At 38.8% G+C, this 26,349-nt stretch overlaps 1 protein-coding gene across 1 annotated transcript in view; it reads right to left on the bottom strand.

Moving 5' to 3' along the window:
- Window positions 1-26,349, bottom strand: part of RBKS (ribokinase) — a 72,973-nt gene that overhangs the window by 15,559 nt on the left and 31,065 nt on the right. Inside the window, exons 5-7 of the mRNA XM_030945387.1 lie at window positions 22,127-22,291; window positions 16,385-16,476; window positions 6,092-6,280 (exon numbers count right to left, since the gene is read on the bottom strand). Of these exons, the coding sequence (XP_030801247.1) occupies window positions 6,092-6,280; window positions 16,385-16,476; window positions 22,127-22,291 (446 nt within the window). The remainder of the gene's footprint in view (window positions 1-6,091; window positions 6,281-16,384; window positions 16,477-22,126; window positions 22,292-26,349) is intronic.

Raw genomic sequence — 26,349 nt, 5'->3', positions numbered from 1 at the left:
AGAATTGCTGTTATTAGGAGGACTGTTTTGGATTTATTTATATTCTAAGGCTTTATTTCAGTGTCCACTTCACTCCTCTGGCTCAGGCTTCCTCCAAACCAGAAGATACAGCTAAGTCAAAGAATTTTAGTGTAAACCATATTTTTACAGACAAGACCTCTCAACTTCAAGCAGAAGCACTTCAATGAGTTTGCAAAGCCCCCAAAGAAGCACAACTGGCCTGAGGTTATATGAAAAGCCTGGGAAAAAGGCCTCCCAGGTTCTGTTCTGATCTCTAACAGACTTCTCATGACTTATATGCAACACATTAATAGCAGCTCCAATTTATGGACAGATAAATTGGGATACAAAGAAGACACGTAACTCTTCCAAGCATTTACAGCAAGTCTTTTGCAGAGCCCTGGAACTCTTAAATCAGTCCTTTGTTAAAATTGTTAAACCACACTGCCTTCTTTAGACCACAATTGCTGCACAGGCCTGAATACTGTGACATATCTAAAATTATACAGCTATACACTTATATGAGGCTTTATTAAAATAAAGGTTGTGTAACATCTTCAGAGTTCAATACAAAGCTGCCCAGCGAGCAATTTACTGTTTGAAGACAGCCTTCATAATTCTCTCTCCTAACAGAAGAGACAGATCTAATAAATTGTATTAAGAAATCTGAGGGAAACAACAGGATTTGAACACAAAACATCTGATGACAATTCATATTGTAGCAATGAGCATTTCTTTTGCAGAACTGACATGAAAAAATAATGGTAACATTTTTGATTATGACAAATAGTATGTATCATATCTCTGAGAATATTGCACAGAAAAGGACTGTATAAAATAAATCATATGCTCATGTCAAATTTCAGTCAGAGTAGATTGAATGTTGAATTTTATCCTTTCCCCTAAATGACTTTCATGTTTACAAGCATGGCACTTCAACCTGTGAGCCTTTCTTTGTAGGTTGTGCAATCTCTGCATCCAAAAAGCACAACCAGATAGGGAAAATGCTGGTAATATAAGAAATTACATGGTAAATGTAATGGTTGTGCTTAGAAATACTGCAAAGTTAAACATTCTAGGTTCTCCATTATATTTAAAAGAGGGACTGTTGATTTGCTGTGATTACTAGGAGCACTGTTGTGAAAGTGATTCCAAATTTTCATTTAAATGTAGTGTGTGCTCAAGTGCATCCATTTGCCTTTCAAGAAAATACATCTATGCCTCAGCCAGAGACGCAGATGCCTGATCTCCTGGCTGAGAGCGTGCTAATGCAGGACTTTTAGCACACAACAGTGGTATGTGTAAACCTAGAGGTCAACTGATGAAGAGATCTTAAACAGAGCAACCATATTATGCATTTAGAAGACCAGATGAGTCAAAAATTAGAAAGTCATCCTAACTGGTGCAAGTATGTATTTGTCATCCTGATCTAAGCTGGGCTCTGGTGCAAACTGGAGGTTCTAAAAACTAACTCTAGATGACCTCCTCCCCAAAGTGATCTTCCTGCTGTAACCTGGAAATGGGGGGCCAACAGAGGGGCAGCCCCAGCTTACTCAGAGACCATCCCCCATTTTCCACTAATGCCGCTGCACGGGAGAGATTCTGCCAGTGCCAGCTCTCCAATTCAAGTCCTGGACCCTGGACAGGACACCGCACCTCCAACTGCAAGGAGCAACCACAGAACCACAGAACAAAGCCCAGAACGAGAAGACACATTCCAGCCTGCCATTGCCACTGACCACCAGAGTACCTCGCCTCCAGAGGAAGCCTGGCATGGCTCTGAAGCCCAGATCCTGAGTAACCTGGAGCTCCAGACAGCCTGAATGCCCCTCTGAAGTCCACCTGCACATACTGAGCCTCAGGCAGGCCTCTGGCAGTACCTCAAGGACTTGACTTGATTCCCAGCTGTCACTTGAAGTGCTCAGCTCCATACTATCCCATAGTGCTTAGTTCAAAATGGAAGGGAACTAATCTCGCTGTTGGCCATATTCCAGCTTTGAGTAATTACATTCTCCTGACAAATTTTCCTTGGCAGTTTCAATAGAATATAATTAGTAAATGTAAATAGATGTAAATAGTGCTGTAAATTGCACTTTGTGTGATTGTCAGAAGCAGAGGGGGAGAGCAAGGGTGAAGGGGCAAAAAGAGCAGAGCTTCATTCTCCAGTATGGATGATGTTGAAGCCTTCTATCTCAACAGACCACGATGTCTCTGCCAAGATGGCTTGTTCAGGGCTCCTGCAGCAGCAGATGTCAGAATCCATGATCATCGTGTGGTTCATCACACAGATCATCCCCTTCACCTCAAGTACAGTTCTGTCATGATGGAGTTTGGTCATGTCCCACAGCTGTTTGGGAGCAGCTGCCGTGCTCCACCTCAGCTGTGCTCCTGCTTCAGCAGCAGGCAAACTGCTTCACACACTCACAACTGCAAAATGTGTGTGTATGATATTGTTGTTTTCTGTGGAATGCTTATCAGATTTGTGAATGATTTGTGAAACCTTCTGATATCAACAGAAGAAGTGTCATTTAAATGGAATTATATAATTATCCTTCACAGCTATTTTAATGTAGCTTCATGTACTAGTTTCACCTAGAGTGGAAATAGCTTCTTCCAAAAATAAAGTAAATGCATATATTCAACTTAATATAGTCAAGTAAATTTAAAAGCAACTATTTAAAGTAATGAAAATAGAATATAATGTATAGCTATATTAGTACTTTATTATGTGTCAAATGTCTCAGGTACGTCAACTGTTTCAATTACAAATTGATATAGCTGGTGGGCTTAATCAGATCTTTCTGTCACAGAGAAAATTCGAGGATGATTTTTCAATAATTCACTTATTTTTCTGTTTACTCAAAATTTTCATACAGAAAGTAGATAGCAGGAACTAGTAAATTGAAGGGAAAGTTAATTTTCTTAACAAAAGCTTATTGCACTATTTAGCTATAACAGGAGAAACAGATGTTTTAGCTTTACAATGCCCTGTCTTGCAAAACTTCCCTCTGAACGACTATTCGTGCTCTACATGTTTTGGACTGTGTATGGAGAGCTCTGCTAACAGTCATGAGAAGCATTGCATACATTACTAAAGCCCACACTAAGATAATTAGTGCTAAAAAAAAGAATCAACAAGCCTTTTTTCCCTCTTTATAGTATTGATTTAGTGTGGGTGAAAAACGCCAGATTTTCAATCTTGAAGATTCATGTTCCACCACAGAGTGGGAGATGGAGCCAGCTTTTCCCAGTGTTCTGCCAATAAACACTCAGATTAACCACCTCAAGGGTACGGCGGGAGAGCCAGGCTCTACAGCCTACCAACCCTTAATGTTTCTGATGAACCTGTGCACATGGAGAATGGGGAGCACATAAACTGGGACAAGGAACTCAAATTCTTAATCATGTGGCTGTACCTACCCAAGTATTTTGCTGTTCAAAAATTCCTAAAATTGCTGTGCAGAACAGAAATTACAAGGGGTCAGTACTGAAGTTGCAGTGCTGCAGAGAGGACTCTGAGCAGTGGTAGCAGCCATGGAAAATTTCTACAGTGAAAGGGGACTTTGAAGCTAATTTTGTATCTTGCATGTGTATCTCCTAAATGGCAAACTCTGTTTTTTAATGAGGTCTCTGTAGCCTCTTGCAAATTCTGTGATAGGGTACACATGTCATTTAACTCTTCGTCTGGCAGTCACTTCACCTTCTGCAGATCTAAACAGTATCAATACAAATACAGGCACAAAACCCAATGTGATTGCACCCAGTCCCTCGAGATGCTGAAATCAGAGCAGTTTAAAGTAGCAACTTTTTTTTAGTATCAAATGGCAGGCTAAGAGCATACACATGAACAACTCAATACCCTGTTGGTAGGTGGCTACTTGGTAAGCCACCTTATATATTTGATCCTTTCCCTGGGGAAGGATCTACTGTGGACATGCCTTGAAGAAAGTAACATGTCCTACTGGAATGTTTAATGCTTATTTTAATAACAGAGAAATCCAGGTTAGTTGAGGATGGCATTATTTTGCTTCGTGTTTGTGAGGGTTGCTTTAAAACCACTTGCTTTCAGGCGAAGTGATAATCAGGCTAAGCACTGTAAGACTTTTATAATGGAAGGCCAACACATATTTTTTCATTCAGGCTGCAAGAATAAACCAAGCACAGCTGTTTTACTGAAAACAACCCACTGGTATTTAAATAGATTAACAAAATTAACTGTGAAAATCCTCTGCTATGTGCAAGCCAATAACCTGTTGGCCACAAGGAGGCAGGGCAATGATTTAGTAAATTAAAAGGAACTGTTTTTATTTAAAATAAAATGATTCTTTTTTTAAAAGGAGGCACATTACATTCGTTCAGACATGAAACTCTGAACTGCTAGGCAAGATAAAAAGCATTTTTCATCCACAGTGTGTGGTTTCAGTATTGCTGTTTTATTCCAAGAGCAGCAATTCTTTAAGATATCAAACAATAGCTGATCTGGAAGCAATTTTCTTCTTTTGAAGAAGCAGATCACACGTATTTCTTCAACATCACTTCTGTGTGATGGAGAAGAAGCTCTAACAGTAAGCTTTGATAGCAGCAGTGGATTTACCAACTCAGAGCAAGAAGCTATACTGCCAGGTTCACAAGGTGTTGCTCCCAAGCTAATAAACCCTGCTTCTGGACAGCTTTGGGGGCTCTGCCTTTCACTACCTTGGCACTTCTAATTCTGGGCTAAAAGCAAGCAGAGGCAGTTTGGCATCTGCAGCGCCCTACCTAGAACCTTATGCACGAACCAAGAACCTCAGTGATGTCTCCTTTCCCTAACTAGAAATTCAAGATATTCCAAAACCAGTACAAACCCAAACTTCTAAATGACAAAGCGGCAAGAGGGGAAAATAAAACCAAAGTATCTCTATTTCAGAGTTATGCAGAAAAAGATTACATTGACCAATGAAACAATGCTTTCCACAGTACCAGAATATCACAGTCCAAGCCTATAAGCGATCTTCTGATTGAGATGAAGTGACTTTACTCTTAGCTCTGCTACTGCATGTTACTGACCTAGGTAATCTCGGCTCCCTCTGCCTCTGTTTCCTCATCCTTTAAGCAGTTGCCTTTCCTCTTTGTGAATCAGTATGAGGTCCATGGATGAAAAACATGCTACAAGAACTAGTTGTTATTAATGCAATTCAGATATAGAACATACCAGATGGTAAAATCTCCAGGATTTTAATGAACTATTGTAACAGAACATATGTAATATGACGTTATTATAACAGGCATTTAAATGTATAGTCAGGACATATAACGTGACCTGCTCTGCTCTCAGTAACTCCACTGGAATTATTTTGGATTTATGTCAGATAATACTAGGAACACAAAATAGCCCCATATGTGCAATGTGGTAAGGTTTTCATAGCAATGATATCTTAACTATTGCCTGTCCTGTTTCTCTCTTTTGCTGGGGGTATTGTATTTTGTGGTTTCAACAGAGCATGTTTTCTGCAATTAGTTCTGAGCAGGAAGCAAAGAAGTATCCTAATGTCAAAGATTAAAATGCACCTGACCAAGTATCCCTTATCTAGCATCATAAAACAGTCATCATGAAACAGCAAGAACTTTTGGGTTTTTCCACTATATTCTGTAAAAATTATGTCTTTAATCACCTTATGCTAGATTTGGTAAGTAATTCATGCTTTGTCCGGAGAATCAAACATTTCATTTCAGATTATGAGTAGTATCCCCATTCTCTCAGAGTGTTTGAGTTCTAGACAAGATGAATTAAATGAAAGGGCAAAGGTGAAAAACAAGACTGCAGCTCAATCCAGTGGTATCACAAACTACAGTCAGAGACAGGTACTTCAGTAAAGGAGGAACATGAGGACACCTTTAGTATGTATAACAGTTCTAGCTCATCTACAATACATACTGTAAAACTCAGGTGAACTGATATTTAATATATGAGACACTGGAAGCAAGACACTAATTCCACATCATAAATTAGCCTTTGTGCTAGTGCCCAAAGATTTGGCTGATTACTCACTGCTTTCCCCTAGTGCTTAAGCAGTCTTTTCCAAAGCAAGACAGTTAAACCACAAAAACGTACCGTAGTGTCCACAGCCCTGACCTTCCCAGCAGGAACGTGCTTTGGAATGCCTTCGTCTCCTGATATCATCATGCAGCCTTCTGCTCCAAGAGTAACAATTACGAGCTTACACCCTCTTCCTAACAGCATGCGTCCCACCTTTTCAGCATCTTCAAGGTTGCCAACTGGGATGCCCGTTAAAATTTCTGCCTGGAAAACAACCCACGCAAATGAAAATCATAATCTGACAGCATTCATTTTTGGACAACTGTTGCATTTGAAAACAGTATTTAGTATCTTTTAAAAATGTGTATTGTAGGATGATCATGAAACCACTTCCTACGCTGATCTTCAGCTGTGTCTTGCTCCTTGCTTGAAATCAGTGTGTACTTCAGGCACAGCAGACTAACACAGAGCAGCCTAGGCAGAGAGACACAGGAGGTGTGGGTTCTGTTCCAGCTTCTACAACTTACCTGCTATACAACCCTTAGTAAAATCACATTTCTCCCACATGCCTCTGTTTATTTATCCGTGAAATAGACACAGTGACACAGTCTTGGCAAAAGCATTTTGTGGTTTAATGTGAAAAAATGCTGCAAATCAACTTGGTCACTATTCTTGAGGAATATTTATCACTAAGTGAGGAACTTTTAAAATACTTTTTAAAATTCTCAGTGTTCAGCTAGCTGAAGGGACATCACAAGGGAAAATCTCTTTTGGGAAAAAAAAATTGCTCAACTTTGACCACTCTGTTCAGTTTAACATATATATTTTTAGATGAGAATACCTAAAATTTATCTGAAGCCACCTTTGGACAAAGGCCCATTAAAAATTATTATATATTTGTGTTAGAGCCATGTCCATATGTCTCTGTCAACTGTGCTGGCTCTGTACAAACGTAGTTAAACTCTTCTTCTAACTGATGGTGAGCTCAAGTAAACTTCTCCCAGCTGGGTCTTAAAATTAATCTCTTCTAGTTCCACACAACTAAGAGCAACACTTCACCAAAATCTGCAATGCAGACTTCAGAATCAAACAACATTTTCACCACTTCACACATTTTCTTGATGGCATTGTATTGTCAAATGTAATGTGCTTTTCTCTTCTTTTTGGAAGGGAAAAGAACAAGAATGAAACAGGAAGAAAAGGAAGAGAAATTGTCTTTTCTCTGAAACAGCCTACCAGGCAGTTCTGCATAATACTGTATGCCTTCAACTGTAAGTAAACAGACACATTGCATTTTGCTGTCTTCACTAAATTTTGTCCTGCTTGCCCATGAAAAAGGAAGCCTTGCTGTAGCTCGCATTACAAGGCTGCTGCTGCATCTTGAAGAACGCAGCCTGAAGCATTTTCAGATACCTGCTTCATAGCCGAGCATAACTTCCACACTCCTAGGGTTTATTTTCAGTGGAAAACTTTCTTTGGAACCTATTCAGCAGCCACTCTCCTGACCTTTGCTGCATGGGCAGCTCAGCTTCTTGGCAAACAGCTGCTGAAATATTTCAAACTACCTTCCTCTGCATGGCTGAAGCTTGAATTCAGCGCTCGCAGTTCTCGATGTAACAAACTGCAGCGACCGAACAAGTGTCTGGGGGCGCGCAGCGAGGAGCGGGCGGCAGCCGGGACAGGAACTGCAGCAGCCAGCGCCGAGCGCGCCGCCCCAGCCGTGAGTCACTGCTGCTGCTCGCCACTGTCATTTCCTGAGCTGCAGCCCGGCCCCGGCGAGAGCAGCCACCCCTGGGCTCCGGAGGGCCACACCGTGCCAACACACTCCCTAGCGTTCATAGTATCACTCGCAGAGCACTTAATCGCTTTAATTTTTAAACGCACATGACTAAGTGCTGCAGTCTCTACTCAGGCAAATGCACAAATTATTTCAAGCGCTGTTGATTTGGTCACTACGAGGCAGAGCCTGGTGTGGCAGGACTCGGTTGTTAAACTTGTGTGTGGTCAACGTGTACATGCAACTTAAAATTACTTTTTTTAACCACACTGATCCCAGACAAGAATATAGTAAGTTCTAAATTGTAAGAAGGCAACTAAATCTGTCCAATTTTCTCTTTGACATGCTGCCATGCTGCTGGAACTTCTCTTGCACTATAAACTATTCAAGCGTATTAAACATATTTCAGTCTTTAAAAGGTTATAAAAGTATTTTCAAGTAAGAATTTTTTTTCAAAAAGTATCTCACAAAATCTTTTGAATGTATCTTCTTACAAGGTTTCCAGGAAATCAATTCACTAATAATGGTTTTGGAGTAACTACGGATAGACGACATATTATATTAAAAAATATATGTACACTCTATTCAAGTGTCTGAAGAGTCCGAGTCTCTTCGTGAATTTTAATATCTCTGGAGCAGGAATTATGTATTCCTGTATTCAGAACACCTGGTGCCCCGTGCTACAAGAATAAAAATAATTTAACACAAATCCTTAAATGAAACAGGCAAACTGAATTTTCAGAGTACTTTATGAGGGGCAATAATTCCAAACATTCTACCTCCATGGCAAAGTCTCCAGAAGGAAAGTGGATTTGGTTTTGGTAGAGTAACAGTAAATCTAATATTGGTTTATTTACCTGATATTTATACTTCTGTAAGCTCATGAGCAAGGTAAATGAAGTATTTAAATATAATAATTCTTCCTAATGAAATGCACAACCTGTATGCTTAGCATTATGACAGTACTCATGTCTGTGCTTCCCATGTCCCAAATCAACAGGATTTTTTGTTTGAGTAGTGAAAGAGTTGTTTTGGGACAGATATTTGTAGAAATCTTTCTTTTCATCGTTACACTGCTTATACCAATAAACAAAATTATTTTGAACAGACAGTGTCTGTATAAAAGTAGATGTTTGGCTGCTTCAAACCATTATCATCTAACTCATCTACAGCAGGATGGTACAACTAAAAAACACTGGAACAAGCTGGAAGAACCATAAAAGCAGCAGAAGCCAGACAGATTCTGTGCCAATGATTAGAAATTGCAGTAAATGTCAACTGATGTTAAATACTGTGGTGAGTTTTGAAGTCCCTCCCTTCAGTAGAATCTTATTTAAAAAACAAACTGTGGTACAATTGAGGGAAATAACTAATGGTTATGTAAAGAAAAAATTAAATAACAATACTAAAAGCCCAATGTGGACATTTGCCATCATACTGTAAAAAAGAGCAGCAAATGAAGAATTTTATTTTTCTGCAGCTAGTCTCATAAAACTACTCAGTTAAATGGACTTATTAAAGCAAGATGGCATTCCACACAACTGCTGTCAGAATAAACCTATGATGGATATAGTATAATTAATCTACATGCTATTTTCAAAATGTTGTTTGCAAGACTGGTAGAAAAATTTAACTAAAGCTTTTAATTTCATAGATAGGAAGGTTCTTGGCCATAGTCTTTACCAATCTTAGTTAAGTCTCTGTCTCTCTTTAGACCGTGGAGTCTAGTCGTGGTAAGCTGACACAAACCAGAAGTGCTACATAAAAGAAAATGGTTCTACTTTTTCCTTGCCACTCCTGTCCAAATGGCCCACTCTCATGTGCCAGAACAGCCATTTGTGTGGCCTGGAAAGAAACTGAGATTGTAAGGCAAATCTGTCTTAAAACTAACACCACCCCGAGTCCCACATTACCCGCAAAAGTCAACCCAAAACAATTAACTTCTTTCAACAGCAACAGTAATTTACACTGGCTACAACTGAGAATGTTCCCAGCATAGGAGCATTTGCCAGTTGTTCCAAGCTATGGTGCATTTGGGGCAGCCACTTCCAGGGAGATGTTCTGGATCCTCTGCTTGGCATTTGCACAACCAAACCTGCAGCATCGTATCTAGTTTTGGGAACTCTGGCACAAGTAAGACACCGAGCTAGCACAGCACACTGCAGTGGAAAGCCATCCAGACAGTCAGGGCCAGAGCCCAGGACATACAAGAGGAGGCTGGGAGAAGCAGGCTGGTTCAACCTTAAGAACTCCTAGCTAAGGGGAAAATCTAATTGCTGTCTAGGGCAATTTAGTAGGTGGGTATAGAGAAGATGAAGCCAGAGTCTTCTTGAAGGCGCACAGGGATAGGGCTAGAGACAACAAGCACAAACTAGAACATGGGAAATTCCAATATTAGGACAAGCTTTTTCACCACAAGGGTGATGAAGCAGTGGAACACGTGCCCAGAGGTCATGCAGGCTCCAGCCTTGGGAGATTCAGAACTTGACTGGACAAAGCCCTGAGCAATCCATCCTAGGCTGGACAGGCTTCACCAGGGTGTTGGACTAGTTGAACATCCAGACGCCTGTTCCTAACTTCCACAATCCTCTGATCCTCAGCAAATATAAACTGGTGAAATAACAAGTGTTAATTCCTAGGGGAGCAGTCCATCATTTGGACTGGGTTTTGTGCACCTAGCACAATAACAACTTAGCAAATGTTCCCAGGTACTACTGGAAGAGAAATAATAAACAATAAAAGGGAAACTGTCTCAGTTTTAAGGCTAATGGATCTAAAACTACATATGATAATTTAAAATACTTTTCATTTCAAATATTATAACACAGTAAGTCAGTTAGCTTCAAACTTGGCCTGTACCTTAGAAGATTTCTTTTGAGAATGACAGAACAAGAACTCAATCTCATTAATTCTAACACATGTGAGCAGTCCCCAAGAAGTAGTACAACAGATTTAGTGTATAAGAAATTGCAAGGTCAGGCCACAAGCCAAGCTAGTTCCAGTTGTTTCAAATTAAAAAATTTTTACATACAGGCAGGCAGAAATACTTATCGTGCTAGAATAATTAAAAACTGATTGAAATGAATTGGCCTGAAGCTATAATTTCCCTCCCAAAAGTAACATCTTTCATTTTAGACTAAATATGGGAAAACTCATACTTTCCAGCAACTGATAAAAAGGGGTTTAGAACAAAGATGGAAATAAAATATACTGTGACTTGCTGGCAACTTCTATGTAATGGAAGAATAGTAGCTTTCCATCACAAGAGGCAAATTCAAGAGATGTTCTGAAATATTTTATTTCTAAAGGAATTTCTAAAGGACCTGTTTTTGTTTTGACTCCTAAAGAGATCAATTATATTTTCTTAAGGAAGATTATTCTTTCTATTAATCTCTCTATATTAACAAGCCATATATTAAATGTCCTTATCCCAGACTACAGATAAAGTTTTATAAACTTCATATTCTCTGAATCTTGCAAAAGGCAATAATGTCTCTTGATTCTGGACATACTAACAAATATTTATTTTAAAAATTATCAATACTCTGTTAATAGACAGTAACACTTAAAAGGAAACAGTAGAAATGTATCTGTTTTTCTGCGTTATTTTTATACATCTTACAGCTTTAACAAAATCCGCAATTAACTTGTACTGCTTTCTACTATTGAAGCTCCAATGCTAGTAGTTAATTAAATCTTTGCAAGGCCTTCTTTAGATCAGAAGTCTGATACCCATTTTACATGAGGGAAAAAGTAGTTCCCCATTTTGCATTAAAAATAGCTTGTCAAACTTAATCCTTTGCTGTAACCATTCAGGAGTTTTTCTTCTCCTGAAGGGCTCCTCAGTAGTCTTTGAACAGAGGAGCAGCTGTTCTTCAAAACGTTTAGGATCAAATTGAAATTGCTGATGTGCAATATATTTTGGTTCCTAACCTGCAGGGCTATGTAACTGCATGCACACGCTAAGAAAGAAAAACAACACATGAACTGTATTGACATTGTGGTTATGCCTAGAGCCATCTGCAGCAAGGAATCACACAAATACGTGGGAAAAAAATGGCAAGTATTCCTTGTCTGGTATAGGGTTGTCTCTTTTTCAACATTTATAGATGACTGAAAAGAACAACCATTAGTTTTCACCAGGATGACACTGGGTACATTTATTTTTCATTAGAAGAATTAAGGGAATGGAGAACTAGCACATTCCTGCACAAACCTCAGGGATTAGCCTGTGCTACATCTGGGAATTAACAAACTAGTCTCAACAAGTTTGATCTTTCTGGGAAAAGATAAAACTGAACTACAGGCTAAGCAGTGAAAGAACTGATAACCTTGCAAGATTTGTTCTGACATTTTTGTTCATGAACCACATAAAAAGAAAGTAATGTCAGACATAAAAACCCCTGTTATTGCAACAAGCAAGAGTGAAAAGAACAGCTTGTGAAGAGCCTTCTAGACAAACTAATGGTAGATAATTCACTGATAGTGTAATTTTGTTTGCTTCTCTCTAGCACGTAAATCCATAAGAACAAGCTGTGCTGTTATACCAGATACTGCATGTGGTTTCATTAAATCCTAAAGCATTTAATAAAGAATGGAATATAAAGTGTTGATGTTGTATTTGATATTTGCATGTTTGAGAGCCAGCATCCCATGGCTGACACTAGAGCTGACATCTTTAAACTTCTGCTCTGTGACAAAGGCATTGCAGATCAAGACCCTGATCTTTAGAGCTGTAAATAACAAGAGGACACAGCCTCAAACTGCGCCAAGGGAGATACAGACTAGAATTAAAGAGGAAGTTTTTCACAGAAAGAGTGGTCAAATACTGGAATCATATACCCAGGGAGGTGGTGGAGTCACCATCCCTTAATGTGTTTAAAAAAAGACTGGATCTGGCACTTGGTGCCATGATCTAGTTGAGGTGTTAGAACATGGGTTGGACTCGATGATCTTAAAGGTCTCTTCCAACGTAGAAATTCTGTGATTCTGTGAAATAACAGAAACTTCTGACTCAGTAATAATTCAGCTAAACACAAGGACCATCCCCTTTTCTCATCTTTGATAATACAAACACTCCACAGAGTCTATGAAGATGTCTTAAACTATATGGCTGGTGTTCTGTTTGACAGCCAATATAATTTTCTGTTACAAACATACTGTTCACGTATTATCTGCAAACCACAGGACTTTATAATTTAAAAGTTTTCTTGGTGAACAAGGAAGAGAGGGATACTGTGATGAAATTGTGACAAATACTTGCAAATATAAATTACTAAGAAAGGTAAACAAGGCAATAAAACAAAAGAATCTGTGTCAATTTAATCTTGTCTGAGAGCACGCATCTGTGTTTAAAAGAATGTTTTAGAAGCAGTTGAACTGGGCAGCTCTAAAGAATTCACCTTCAAACCCAAGGTGGTTTATTAACTATTTTAAAAACTTGTAAAGATAAAGCAGAAATACACTTTTTTTCCCCTTGAAGTAGCTAAAAATACCAGATAACAAAAAAAAAAAAAAAGATTCCAGAAAGGGTAAAGCTGGAATAGGATTTTGGCTATAAGGAAGACAGAGACTTAGAAATACCAAGTAGGAGAGGCAATGGAGCTGGAACAGAACACCTCAGGAAGGCAGTTGTAAGCAGGACATTCAATACATTTGGTCATAGAGAATAATAATTTTTTAAAATCCAAGAGAATGACCATATTGGCTTAGAGAAAAGGTCCATATTATCCAACTGCTATTTTCTAACTGCAATTGCCACTAAATACTAAGGGAATTAAAAAAAAAATAGGATAAAAATATCTTTTCCCAGTATATGTTCAGGATCACCAAAGTCTTAGGTACTCCCTTATTTAAGATGATGATGGAAATGCATATGTAGTCAGTTGAATGTATAAAGTTTAAAAAAATTAGATTTATCTTTAAGATTTGTAGAATTAACTTGTTGATTTTAAGTGCCATGCAGAGATGTGACTGCTAACCTTTATTTGGTATGTAAACATTTGTCTGTATATCAAACTTCTCAAGTGTACTCATTATAGAGCTCTGAAATTAAAGAAAGTCATGAAAGATAACAGAAAACAGATGGTATATGAACATACAACAATTACTAAAAAAACTACTTTCAAACTTGTGACATAAGAAAAACAAATGCTTGATTTTTCCTTTTTTTCTCAGCAGCAAGAAAGGAACAATGGCAATAGTTCATCCCTAAAAATCAATTCAATACAAATCAGACACACAGAGAGAATGAAATCAAACAAAATTGAATATTACATTTGTGCTAACATAATCGATTTCATTGCAAAGTTTCAAAAGGTTGTTTCTAAAACCAAAGGTATTTATGAGCCATTGTTGTTCTCAGAATATGCTGTACACTTGGATTTATGCTTCCTTGATATGGCTGGCAGGAACTCCCATATGTCTAGCATTTCCATAAATTCAGAAGAGATGAGCCTCCTCAACAGCAGAGAGCATATTTCTGTGCCTGACCTTGCATCCAGTGATCCAAGCTATCTTCACATGGTAATTACTTTTAAAAACAAAACAGCAGAAAAGAATGCAAACTGTACCCCCAGCTCTGCAGGAAAAGGTAGATGAGTGAGCAGGGATCTATTATAATTATACACCTGTATTTCTTGTTGTCTAAATAGAAGTAATTTTCTTTTCTCCATATGGTGGTAATAATAATACCCCTGGATCCAGCAAGCTACACTTCTAAAGAACGCCTCTTTCAAGACTGTCCCCTAGCAATAAAATACAACAAAAGGAAAACTCTAACATGTGTGATGCAAAGAGAGAAAAGTCAAGAATAGACAAGTAAAGAAAAACAAAGCTTTGTTTCTAACATATGGGGAAGAAGTTTTTGCCGGGGAAAAAATATTAGCAAGTGGCATTATGAAAAAGGCAAACAACAAATGATATTTACTAAATAGTGGGAGAGTATGGGTGTTCTCAGCCCAAAATGTGAGCCATTGCACCATTTAGCCAATCCAGAGGCATAGTCCAGGCATAAGAGCTTTCTGATAGCATTAAAAAAACATGATACTGCTGTTCTGCAAGTCCCCTGAACAAGAATAAATACTTTGCCTTAGCATTCTCATCACACAGAATTGAATTCTGATATCTGTTGTACAGTGTCTGAGCCACAACTTGTATCACTGCCAGTTATTCTGGAAACTTTGGCTTCCAGAGACCTGAAGAGCCATAGCATCTCCCACCTTGCTATTTTGCTAATTCTTGAATTCTCTGGAGTATGTGAACTTGGCAGACCCATAAGGAAACATCCCAGAATAAAATTTAGACGTCTTTTTGGGTTACTTAGGCTCACCCTTAAATGCTGGAAGACTCATGGACTGAGAACTTCTGATATAGGTTGTGATGGGGTTTAACAGAAATTTCAAAAGAGGGTAACTGAGTCTTTGTAGGGTTTTATGCTTTGTTTTCTTATAAATGAACAAGCAAGGATTGTTTTAACTCCAGCTACGTGTGCTTATGTTGATTGGATAGAATCACTGTCAATATGCTTTCTCTCTGTGTAATTGGCTAAGATGAGTATTTGGTGACTTGTAACAAGTGAGTTTCTTTAGCTTGCCGCCTGGATGCGAACTGTCAAGATCTTTGCATAGACAAAACTATGTATTATACAGATTCTAAATAAACAGTTCCCGACGCATCCATCAGTGGTCCCGTCCTGTTCGTGCCTGTATATAGCTAGCCGGCGCAAGTCTTCAAAAATTTACACTGACAGACATCATCAGACAGAAAACACTACAAGTAAGCAGGGCCATGCTCTCTCTTAGCTCTTCCCCCTCCTCCCCACCCAAAGGGATCATGTTCATTGCAGAATTCATGTTTCTCAGAGATAACTTTAATTCTGATCAAGGCATGGCTCCTATCCAATAGGTTACTTCTCCCACATTGCTGTTTATATAAAGACAGGGTGAGGGGAAGGAACACAGCATGCTTAATGCTAATAGGTAGCAAATTTAAACAAAGGTCTTATGAGATGAGGTTAATTTGTCTCTTGTGACAAAACCAATTTCCTTTGGGAGAAATAACACTTGAATTAGAAAAGAGAGGAAAAGGAGGGAGGAAAAAATGAAAAAAGCAAAATATACAGTTGAAGGCCAGAGAAGATTCACTGAAAAGAGATCTGACAGGAAGAGGCATATGAAGCTACTATTTACCATCAAGTGCAGCAAGCGTGCATCACCTCCTGGCAACAGAGTTTAAAACTGTCAGAACACTATGGCTAATGCATTCCTGCTAATCATATCAAGGGACCACAGACCAAGGACAAGGAACTATTTTAATATTTACCACTCAGTGATAACATTTAACAAGTGTCCTTTTATGGATGCGTTTTGCTGATCGGCTTGGAAGGAAGGCTGGACCCAACTTTCCTGCTGCAAACAGCTAATTTAATTTCAAGTGCAAGATCAAGTAATTCTAGAATACTCCTCTTTGCTACTTAGATCAGGTAAGAGGAGTATGGCTCAATTTTCCTGTTCCCTATGCTGTATTTGAGAAGACTATCCTGAAATGATCCTGCTTAAGACTCCTTCTTTAACATGACACATGACCATTACCTCAGTTTCATTGCAGCAGAAGATATCAGAATAGGTATAAAACTGTGGATCGAGGTCAGCAAGGGCTGGAGCTGGATTAAACAAAGTCTTTACTGGAAAAAAAAAAGAAAAAGAAAATCTAAATCTGGAGTGCTTTAGATTCATAAAGCGTCACTTGAAAGACCATTGTGTTTCAATCACAGACCCCAATATTTACTATTAACACAAAAATTACTCTCAGCTTCTGCATTCTCCTCTTATGCAAATGCTAAAAGTTTTGTTTATTATATTAAAGTTCCATTCTAATTCATGTGCAGGCACCTGTCATGATGGGAACATGACAGAAAAGTTACAGGAAAAAAACCCCAAGAAATTATTAAATTTAAAACAAAAGAGAAAACTATTAAATGCTTAGACATTAATGCAATTTGTTTAACTGATGATGCTTCTTCCATGATATTAATAAGTTTTACAAGACCTGATTTAGTTCTAGAATTTTTCAGTGCTGTTATCTGAGTTCTGTACATGAATAATCATGAGTTACGGAGTAATGAAGGGCATGTCCAGACAAGGAGTTAAATATGCTTCTGAATGTGCTACCTAACTTGTTCAAAAGGCCACATTATAAAACTGTAGCGTAGACAAGGCACTGCGTATTTTTAGTATGCTATCTGGCAGAGCTAGACCTAAACTTAACATGTGGTAGAATATGTTAGTTACCCTAACTTTAAACTGTAGTAGCCTAAGGCCCTGAGCAGCAGCAGCAAAGGCTTGTCATGAGGACAGAGTAAGTGACTTACTCATTATTAACATAGCAAGTCTGCAGCCTTGGTTTTTCACTCTGCCAATTCCATGATTAATACTTGAGTTTTAACCACAAGGCCATCATTTTTAAATAAAGCACACTCTTAGTTCAGAAATATTCCTTATAGTCAGTGATCAAATCTTCCAATCTGGATGCCTAAATGTTCAGTCCTAAATACATATTTAGACTGTAAGCTATAGCATGTAATAGTCAGACACTCTGTACATGTCTGAATCCCAGTTAATGCCCTAAGAGACAAAGATGCACAGAGACTTCTGAAATCTGAGTACCAAGAAGTTTAGGTGATTGACACTTAGAAAATTTTAGCCTTTGACTGTACAACTTTATCATGCCTCTCTACCTGCCTCATTAAAAGCAGTATTAAAGTGACAAAGACTTTTACTCAGAAGTCAGAAAATGCCAGGATTAGGAATTCCAATGAAATCTTAATGTGGCTCCCCTAAATTATTACAATACAGTATGTATTATAATAAACTCTTTAATTATATGATCACATACCACTGAAAAACAGCATGTGATCACATAATTAAAGACTGCAACATAATACATATGCCGAAAGGAGACAAATTAAGGTTTCACAGGCAACCTTAACTCTTGCATTTCCTATTTTCTTAACTGCAACACTAATGAGGTTTTCTTAAACATAAAACTTTAAGATATACTTTCCCAGGTAAAACAAACACCAGCACCTACTGGAAAACAAACTGTCATGTCGTATCATACTGACATGTGCATGGGTCAGGAGCAGCACTGGAAGTGTTCCAACTTGGGTTTTAAATAAAACAGATCATGAGCACAATGTAATACACTACTATTAGTTTTCTCCCATATTTACTGTCTGCTGAGCATGGGGGGAGATAGAGAAACCCTAAGATCCTCTTTCAGGTTGTGAAGAAGAGCATGGCTTTTGAACAGGATAATCTGTTTGATCCTCCTGAGGAACTTATTTTCTGCTGAAATTCTTTCACAGAATCACAGAATCATAGAATGACCTGGGTTGGATGACCATTGCCCCTTGTCCTGTCATTAGATGCTTTGTAAAATGTTTGTCTCCATCTTTCCTGTAGGCTCCCTTCACCTACTGGAAGGCTGCAATTAGGTCACCACTAAGACTTTTCCAGGCTGAACAAACAGCCTTTCCTCACAGGAGAGGTGCTCCATCCTTCTCATCATCTTGGTGACGTCCTCTGGACTCTCTCCAACAGGTCCATGTCTCTCCTGTGCTGGGCCCCCAGAGCTGGATGCAGGGTTCCAGGGGGAACTCAGCAGAGCAGATCAGAGGGGCAGAATCCCCTCCCTGGCCCTGCTGCCCACGCTGCTTTGGCTTCAGCTCAGGACATGTTTGGCTTTCTGGGCTGGGAGTGCACATTTCCAGCCACTCACCCAGCAGCAGCACCAAGCTGTCCTCCCCAGGGCTGCTCCTGATCATCCCCCAGCCTTTGTTGATACCAGGGTTGCTCCATCCAGGTGCAACACCTTGTACTTGGTTTTGTGTTTATGAGATTCCCATAGGACTACTCCTCGAGCTTGTCACTTCTCTCCCTTTGCCAAGATCCATTCTCCTCAATGAGTTTTTATTCTTTATGCCTCCTTGCATAGGTACTATGTAATTATAACCTTTTTCACTCAACTTTCATCACATCTTATCTCTTTATGGCCCACAATTCCTGTTCCCACTTCCAGTGCCCACAGCCTGCTCCCTGACCAATCTCCATTTTCCAATCTCTATTCAACAAATCCTAATCTCTTTCCAATTTTGTTCCTCTTTCAGCTTCTCCTTTCTTTCTTCCTCTGCCACCCCCAAAAATCAAGTAAATCTCTGCTACATTTCCTTTGCTTGAAATCAACTCTCCATCACCAGCATTCCCATCTAGCTTTGTCTCTTCTGTATTGAAATTGAGGAAGCTGCTGCTCTATGTTTCCTGGGCCTACAAAAGATCTTTAACAGTATAAAAGAAGTTGCCTAAAACCAGATTCAGGAATTACACTGGAATGTAATGCTGTAATGCTGCCCGAAAGGACAAGTGCCTGTACGGACAGATGCTCAGGGGAAGTTAGCTGTGAAGCTCTTAACAATTTTCTGATGTCTGTGTGAAAGGTACTTATTTTCCAAAGGTTGATAATACAATTAAAATCAGGCAGGTTTCTGTACCGTTATGAAGGCTTATCTTTAAAAGAAAGCTGCCTTGCTATAAAGTCTAAAGTAAATTTTAAGGTAGCTGGTATTCATAATTCAAAAGCTAGGGTAGGGTGGGAGGCATTTTCCATTGCCTGGTTTCTGCAACCACAGTGCTTTGGCAGAAATCACGAAGAGTTTAACCACAGACAAACAGCTGTTATGAAAAATTGTAGCCCAAGATTAAAAGCTTGAAGCATCCAAAAAATAGATCTGTTTCTTGCAAGTGACATGGAACCTTTAACTGAGGGTGCTTCCAGATCATTTTTCACTACAATATTAATATGCTGGGCATTATCAGCCATCTTTTATGGAGTCTGTCATTAGAGAAGTCCAAAACCAGACTTTTGGAAGCAGCAGCAGTTTCTCACCATTGACCACTAAAAACCTTTATTTGTCCAGTCAGATTTCCACCACAATTTATACCCACTTCATATAGTTATTCACAACCCTTCCTTCCTCCCTTCCTTCCTCCCTTCCTTCTTCCCTTCCCTTGCCTTGCCTTCCCTTCCCTTGCCTTGCCTTCCCTTGCCTTCCCTTGCCTTCCCTTGCCTTCCCTTGCCTTCCCTTGCCTTCCCTTGCCTTCCCTTGCCTTCCCTTCCCTTCCCTTCCCTTCCCTTCCCTTCCCTTCCCTTCCCTTCCCTTCCCTTCCCTTCCCTTTGCCTTCCCTTGCCTTCCCTTCCCTTCCCTTCCTTCCCTTGCCTTCCCTTCCCTTGCCTTCCCTTGCCTTCCCTTCCCTTCCCTTCCCTTCCCTTCCCTTCCCTTCCCTTCCCTTCCCTTCCCTTCCCTTCCCTTCCCTTCCCTTCCCTTCCCTTCCCTTCCCTTCCCTTCCCTTCCCTTCCCTTCCCTTCCCTTCCCTCCTTTCCTTTCCTTCCTTTCCTTCCTTCCTTGTTACAAGAATAATGAACAATCAGTGCCACAATGAGAGGATGTCATGACATGTACATGACATGGTATGTCCCTCTCCAGCTCACAAATCCAGATGACCTTCAGTGAAGAGAAGCAAAGAGTTCTTGCCTGTATCTCCATATTCTTTCTCTCTTTTGTTTATTTCTTTCAGTAAGAATGAAGAAAAACAAGCAAAAAACCCCTCGTTGAAACAGAGGTTTGAGGCATCTGGGTATGCATCTGTTTTACACAAAAATAGTCAAGTGAACATTCTAACATGAAGTGCTACATAATACATGAGGGTATTGCAAGCTAAAAGAAGAGAAATTGCATTAACGATTTACTGTTGGCTACAGATAGGTTTTTACAGTGCTACAAACTCAGCTGTTTACTTAGATTTGATGGTACATGACATTTGAACATGTGTAGCCTATTGTTTTAAAGCAGAAGCAACCAAACTTCCCTGACAGAAGAGCTGCACAATGATAACACACTGACAGCACAGAACTACAGCTGGCCCACAGTTAACTACTATCTTTTTTTGATATATTGTGCTGTCTACAGTTGCTAAGTGATTGCATGTCTGTTCTGCGTATCAGGTTTGAATTTTTCTCAATTGCTTTTAAAAAGTCTTGTCTTTTCTTCTGTCACAGGCTGGCACCTTGCCATAGCAGGGTGACAAAAGTGTGAAGCATCTTGCCAAAACTGTTCATAGAGTTAGAAATGGGCAAGATAAGTCATGGATATTGATTAATGAATCAACTAGAGTCCATTAACCATTAGATTAAAAATGCTGTTAGCCATTTTCATAAAAGGTAATGGCAAAAATATAGTGCAACAGGTGCACAACAGGTCATGATGCAGAAGGTGAACTGGAGAGCCTACAATTCCAGTATGCCATGACCTGCTGGAGCTGTCCTGGGCTCAGCTTCAAGAAAATAGTAATCCCAGTTGCAGTCTGATCCCAGTTGCATCCCTGATCTGCTGCATGACTGACTATGCTATGAGCTGTCTTCTCCCAACCTGATCTTCTGGATAGAAGGGAAAAACATTTTTTAAATCTCATACAGATGCCTCTCTTGCATAATTATTTACTTAGTGTTCAAATACTGTGGTAATTGTGCTTGAGTAACTGAAAGCATTACAGGCACTTAAACAACAAAAACATTATGTTGGTAATGAAACTCCATCCTGTTCAAGCAAAATATCAGCTTTCATCTACGTATATGCTACACTGAAGGAACAATGCCCTACATTTAAAAGTATAGTACAGTAACAATTTTCTAATAATTTCACAGACCATGACTGTGTCTATGCAATGGCATCATGCCCAGTCACACAAGAGCTTTGGTTAGGAAACAAAAGCTTATTTTTTTATTATTTTAAGGATGTCAACTACTATACAAAACAACCACGGCCATACCTACTGCTATGCTGGGAGAACAAGGGCATAAGTCTGGTTTTGAAGTCATTTCATTCATTTTCCTGTGTGGGGAACTTATACTAACTTGCATTCATTATCCTGTTTTGCTCTGGAATCATAGCAGAGTCAGGCCCACAGTGCCTGACCTACCAACATTACACTGCATTTAGTCACAGCATGAAAACAGGAGGAAAGGCAGCACCAGACATATACAGGGAGATTATAAGGGTAGGAGTTGATTTGCTATCCAAGGTTAACACTGCAAAATTTTTTAAGCAAATTCAGTTCTCATTAGCATAGCATTAATTTGTTGGCTATTGTTTCACTTCTAAATAAAACTAATGTGACAGAAACCAGAACAGACAACAGGATCTTTATTTAGAAAGCATGATAAAGAGGATTTTTCATGTAGCACAAATGAAGGAGAAAGAATGGCTAATGTTAAATTACCTCCACTGGCACGTGCCATTTTCAGAGCTTCAAGAGAAACGGCAGGGGTTATTTCTAGCTGGCAAACAACCACTTTGGCTTTACAGATGACATCAGAAGCCCTCTTCAGGTCTTCAAAATTTAAAAGCAGGTTGGCTCCTGGGACTATGACAATAACATTCTGTCCTAAAGAGAAGATATTGTGTTTTTTACTTTAACTTTGACAATAAAGTATGTAAAACAATTCCTTTCACTTTTTACAATACATTTCAGATGAGTATTTCAATTTACTTCCCAAAAAAACCCATTAGAATTGTATGCATTGCTGACATTTTCAAATACACAAATATTTCAGATAATCAAAAAGACTGATGTACTAATGAACTAACACTGCACAACAAACACAATATATATTCCTTTGGGAAAGATCATATATGGGCATTCCCCAGTCTTATTTTGGTGTCTTCTGTGAACTCTAAAGAAGCACTGCACTAGTCACAGTGGAGATGGTGGATACACGTTGAGGGTGATATTTGCATCTTCCTAAAATATTCCAGTAGCATTTGGAAGAGAAAAGCATCAATGTGATTACTGAATTCATATGCCAAAAATGGCATAAAAATTTTAATTTTCCCATCAGCTGGGAACAAAAAGTATTTCACACAGCTAAGAAAATTATGCATGTTCTTTAGATTTCAGAGAAGTAGGCTTGCACCATTTACCTGAAATATTTCAAGTTAGTGCTCCTAATCATCATGAAAATCAGAACCAGCTTGTCACCAAAGCCCAGAAAGGTGATGCCTGTGTCTTAGGAAAGTTTTATCAGAAGTGAATAAAGAAGGTGGGCAACAGATTCTTCTGCTCTTAGAGGTGGCCAGAAGAATGGTCTAAACAAAGCTGTGCGTGTGGAAGCATGGCAGTGTCTCAAAGCACATCTAAGATCCTTTTTATTCTCGTAGTTTGTTTTACAGTTAGGTGAGGTTCATTTACGTAGGTTCCAAATATTCTTTTGTTTTTCTTCAGACACACAAATCACCTTCTTTTATTGCAATTTCTTTCTTTTTTTAATCTCTATTACAACACTTAGAGACCTTCAGGCATGGGTGCCTTCAAATTAAAATTTATTATTAATCACTCAGGTATTAACTTCAATAAGTCAGTTGTTCCTTGATTTACAGGCTCAGCCCGCCCCCGCTGAAGATTCCTTTAAGGACTGCCAATCATTAAAGGCTACCAATTCTGTAATGAACTGAATTACTCTGCAAATAAATATTTATGTTTTTAAATACATTATTTTTGTTGAATGTGACTTCAAAGTCCTTTGACTAAGAACGTGCAAAGCTTCTCTCCCTAAATACATTCCAAAAAGAAAGCAGAACAATGGAAAGAATAATATAGTGATCTCAGAGGGAGGGACCCAAGCTTTCCAAAGCAATTCTGCTGTCAATGGTTTGGTACAGAACAGCTGCATATGAAAAGCAAAACCTCAGCACTTAAAAGCCAACGCCCTGCTTTTCAGCAGACAATGATGGGCATCTTGGATAAAAAACAAAAGCAAACAAAACAAAAAACCTTCTGCAACACGTAAATGTTACCAAAGATATCTGAATCCTGTTGGGGAAATATTCAAAGGCAAATTGTGCCTATTTTGCCAAGCGTATATTTTGATAGCTTTAGGGTGCAGCAGTGCAAGCAGTAAAAGACAGGGAATCAGTGGAACAAGAATCTCTTTCATTTCTGCCTGGCCTCTGTGCTTCCTAGAGTCTCAGACTCTATTCACATGTCTTGCTGCATTATCTTGCTGAACTATTTAGCTGTACTGACATGTATATTATTATCAGACTTTGGAGCTAATGGCCCAAGGCAGTAAGGGGGGCTGTTTGCTTAAACCCGTATGTACAAATTCAAGGTAGACTGTGCTACACTGGATCACAGTCTGAATATTTTCTTCCTAACTACAAAAGGTCAGAGACTTAGAGTCTGCTTTCAAACCTGCCAGGGAGATGCAGTACCTACTGTGGTGCAACAGTCCAGACAGATTAAACCCAAGCTGGAGGAAAACCCCCCTCACCCCATTCTGTTCTTAGCTATGTATACCAGACTCACTGAATGATAGCAATCACCACAAACTTGCACTGGGGTGCATGAAGGCAGAATCTGGACCCATGAACTCACAACTAATACAAAATTTTGTATTAACAGCAACCATTTTGTTGAAAGAAATTATTTCTTGCCAGGGAAATCAGATGGGAATTCAGCATCAGGGACAACAGAGTTAAAGACAGATGGCAAAGAGGGGTGAGATTCATCTTGTCCAACATAAAATAATTTTTTAAGTTAAAAGAAAATCCTACACACTAGAAAACTCTAAGGAAACTAATTTTGAAAAATTGTTTTTCTATGTTCCTTCAACAAGGAGAAGAGACAAATATTTTCAGAGGTTTTTTTAGTCTTATATATCTTAGATATCTGTTTGAGGAGGAGATAAAACTATTGTCCAGAAAAGTCTACGTATCTCTGTGAACCCTGGGTGAAGCCTTAAACTGTAGACCAAACTTCTAAAAACTACTCCAGTGAGGTAAAACATTACCCACACCAAGAATGAGAATAATGTATTTACTGCATTACTGTTATTTCTAAAATCTCTTTTCTTAGACTAAAAATATCAGTTTTGATGGGAACATCTATATAACTTTGAGTTTTGCAGACATCAGCTAGAATATTAAGGGCCACTTTCACACTTGCTATAAGCTGTAACAGCTAAATGAAACCAATAAGCTTGCACAGGCTTACACCAGATGGGGACTGGGTCCAGTCAGGATAAATGCCACATACATAAAAATTGTTCTAAGTTGGGCTTCTAAAATTGCTAATGCCAGTTCTTAGAAAGATGGATAACTCAAGATGGATAACTTTTTTTACATGGGTCATCTTATAGATGACATCAGATGAGAAGTGCCAGTGGAAAAATCAAATGTCAAATCAGTAAACACCACAGTGCAATAAATATCTTTAAAACTGGATGACAAGCCTAAAAACCATCAGTAGTGCTTAGAATGAATCAAAATATCAAACAGATCAAACAGTGTGATTGTAATAGCTGCAGAGCTTGTGCTTAATAATTCACAGAGAAGAAAATTATATTTGTGATCAGAAAAGAATGTTACAAGAAAAACATGTGCTGCCAAATCACATAGTTCATGAATATGAGGGTGGGTTTCGGGTGTGTTACGGTATCATAATTTCTAGGCAACCACTTGATAGAAATATTGAAGAGTCTTGCACATAAAACATTCAAGTTAATAAAGAAAGTCAATATGTAGAAAGTCTTTAAAATTCAGGTGACATTTCTTCATAAACCTGAAGGTACAAACCAAAGATTTTCCTCAGTGGAAATTATAATAAAAACAAGTTGGCATATGTATTCTAAGTTTGCCTTATTTACTTAGCCTTACCTAAATATATATTTTGAATGCTTTTTTTACTAGTAGTGCTATGGTACTGAAGGTACACTCAACTTACAAAATAATGTCTATTCACTGTTCATGAATGATTAATAACTTTATCATGAAGTCAGCACAATGCCTGTCTCAAGTGAGGGTTATCATGCAGTGTTCTGTGTAGGTGAGCTCCAAGTCCTAACTTGCAATAATCAAGAGAATTTTAATCATGACTTGCCAAACTCTGTTGTGCCTCCACTGAATTTTTGCTAGGAATATGAATAAGAATGTTGTCAGATTTGTTCAAACCTCTAGTCCTCTAGATAATGGCACCATCAGCAGTCACTACCAGATACGGACAAAGCTGCAATAACCTTCAGAGGTAATCATGTAAAAAATTATCCACAAAGAGGGTTTTTCTCTCACTACATGTGTCTGTAAAAGTACAACACATCATCGCTTTATGGAGCTCTTACCATCCAATATCACATTGCTAGCAGAAGGTGTGCAAAGTGACAGAGCTAGTGGCAAGAAGGCAGGCTGAAAGGGGAAACAAAACCTTGGGTTTGTGATGCACCTCAAAGAAAATGTGTTAAGAAAAGCAGCTGGATGTACCAGCTTTTATCCTTAAGAGAGAAAGTACAGATTTGGATATACAGGATCCTGGTACACTTGTGTTTACTCAAATCAACACTTTCTGAAAAGGCCGCAGCATAGAAGAAAACAACTGAAAGGAACACAAGATCCCAGAAATATTTTTGCACAGCTTTCTGAGACCAGCCCAGAGGTCTTTGCAGCATCTCT

Source organism: Camarhynchus parvulus, chromosome 3, assembly GCF_901933205.1.
Source record: "Camarhynchus parvulus chromosome 3, STF_HiC, whole genome shotgun sequence".
Taxonomy (NCBI): domain Eukaryota; kingdom Metazoa; phylum Chordata; class Aves; order Passeriformes; family Thraupidae; genus Camarhynchus; species Camarhynchus parvulus.
This window is presented reverse-complemented; position numbering and strand designations above follow the sequence as displayed.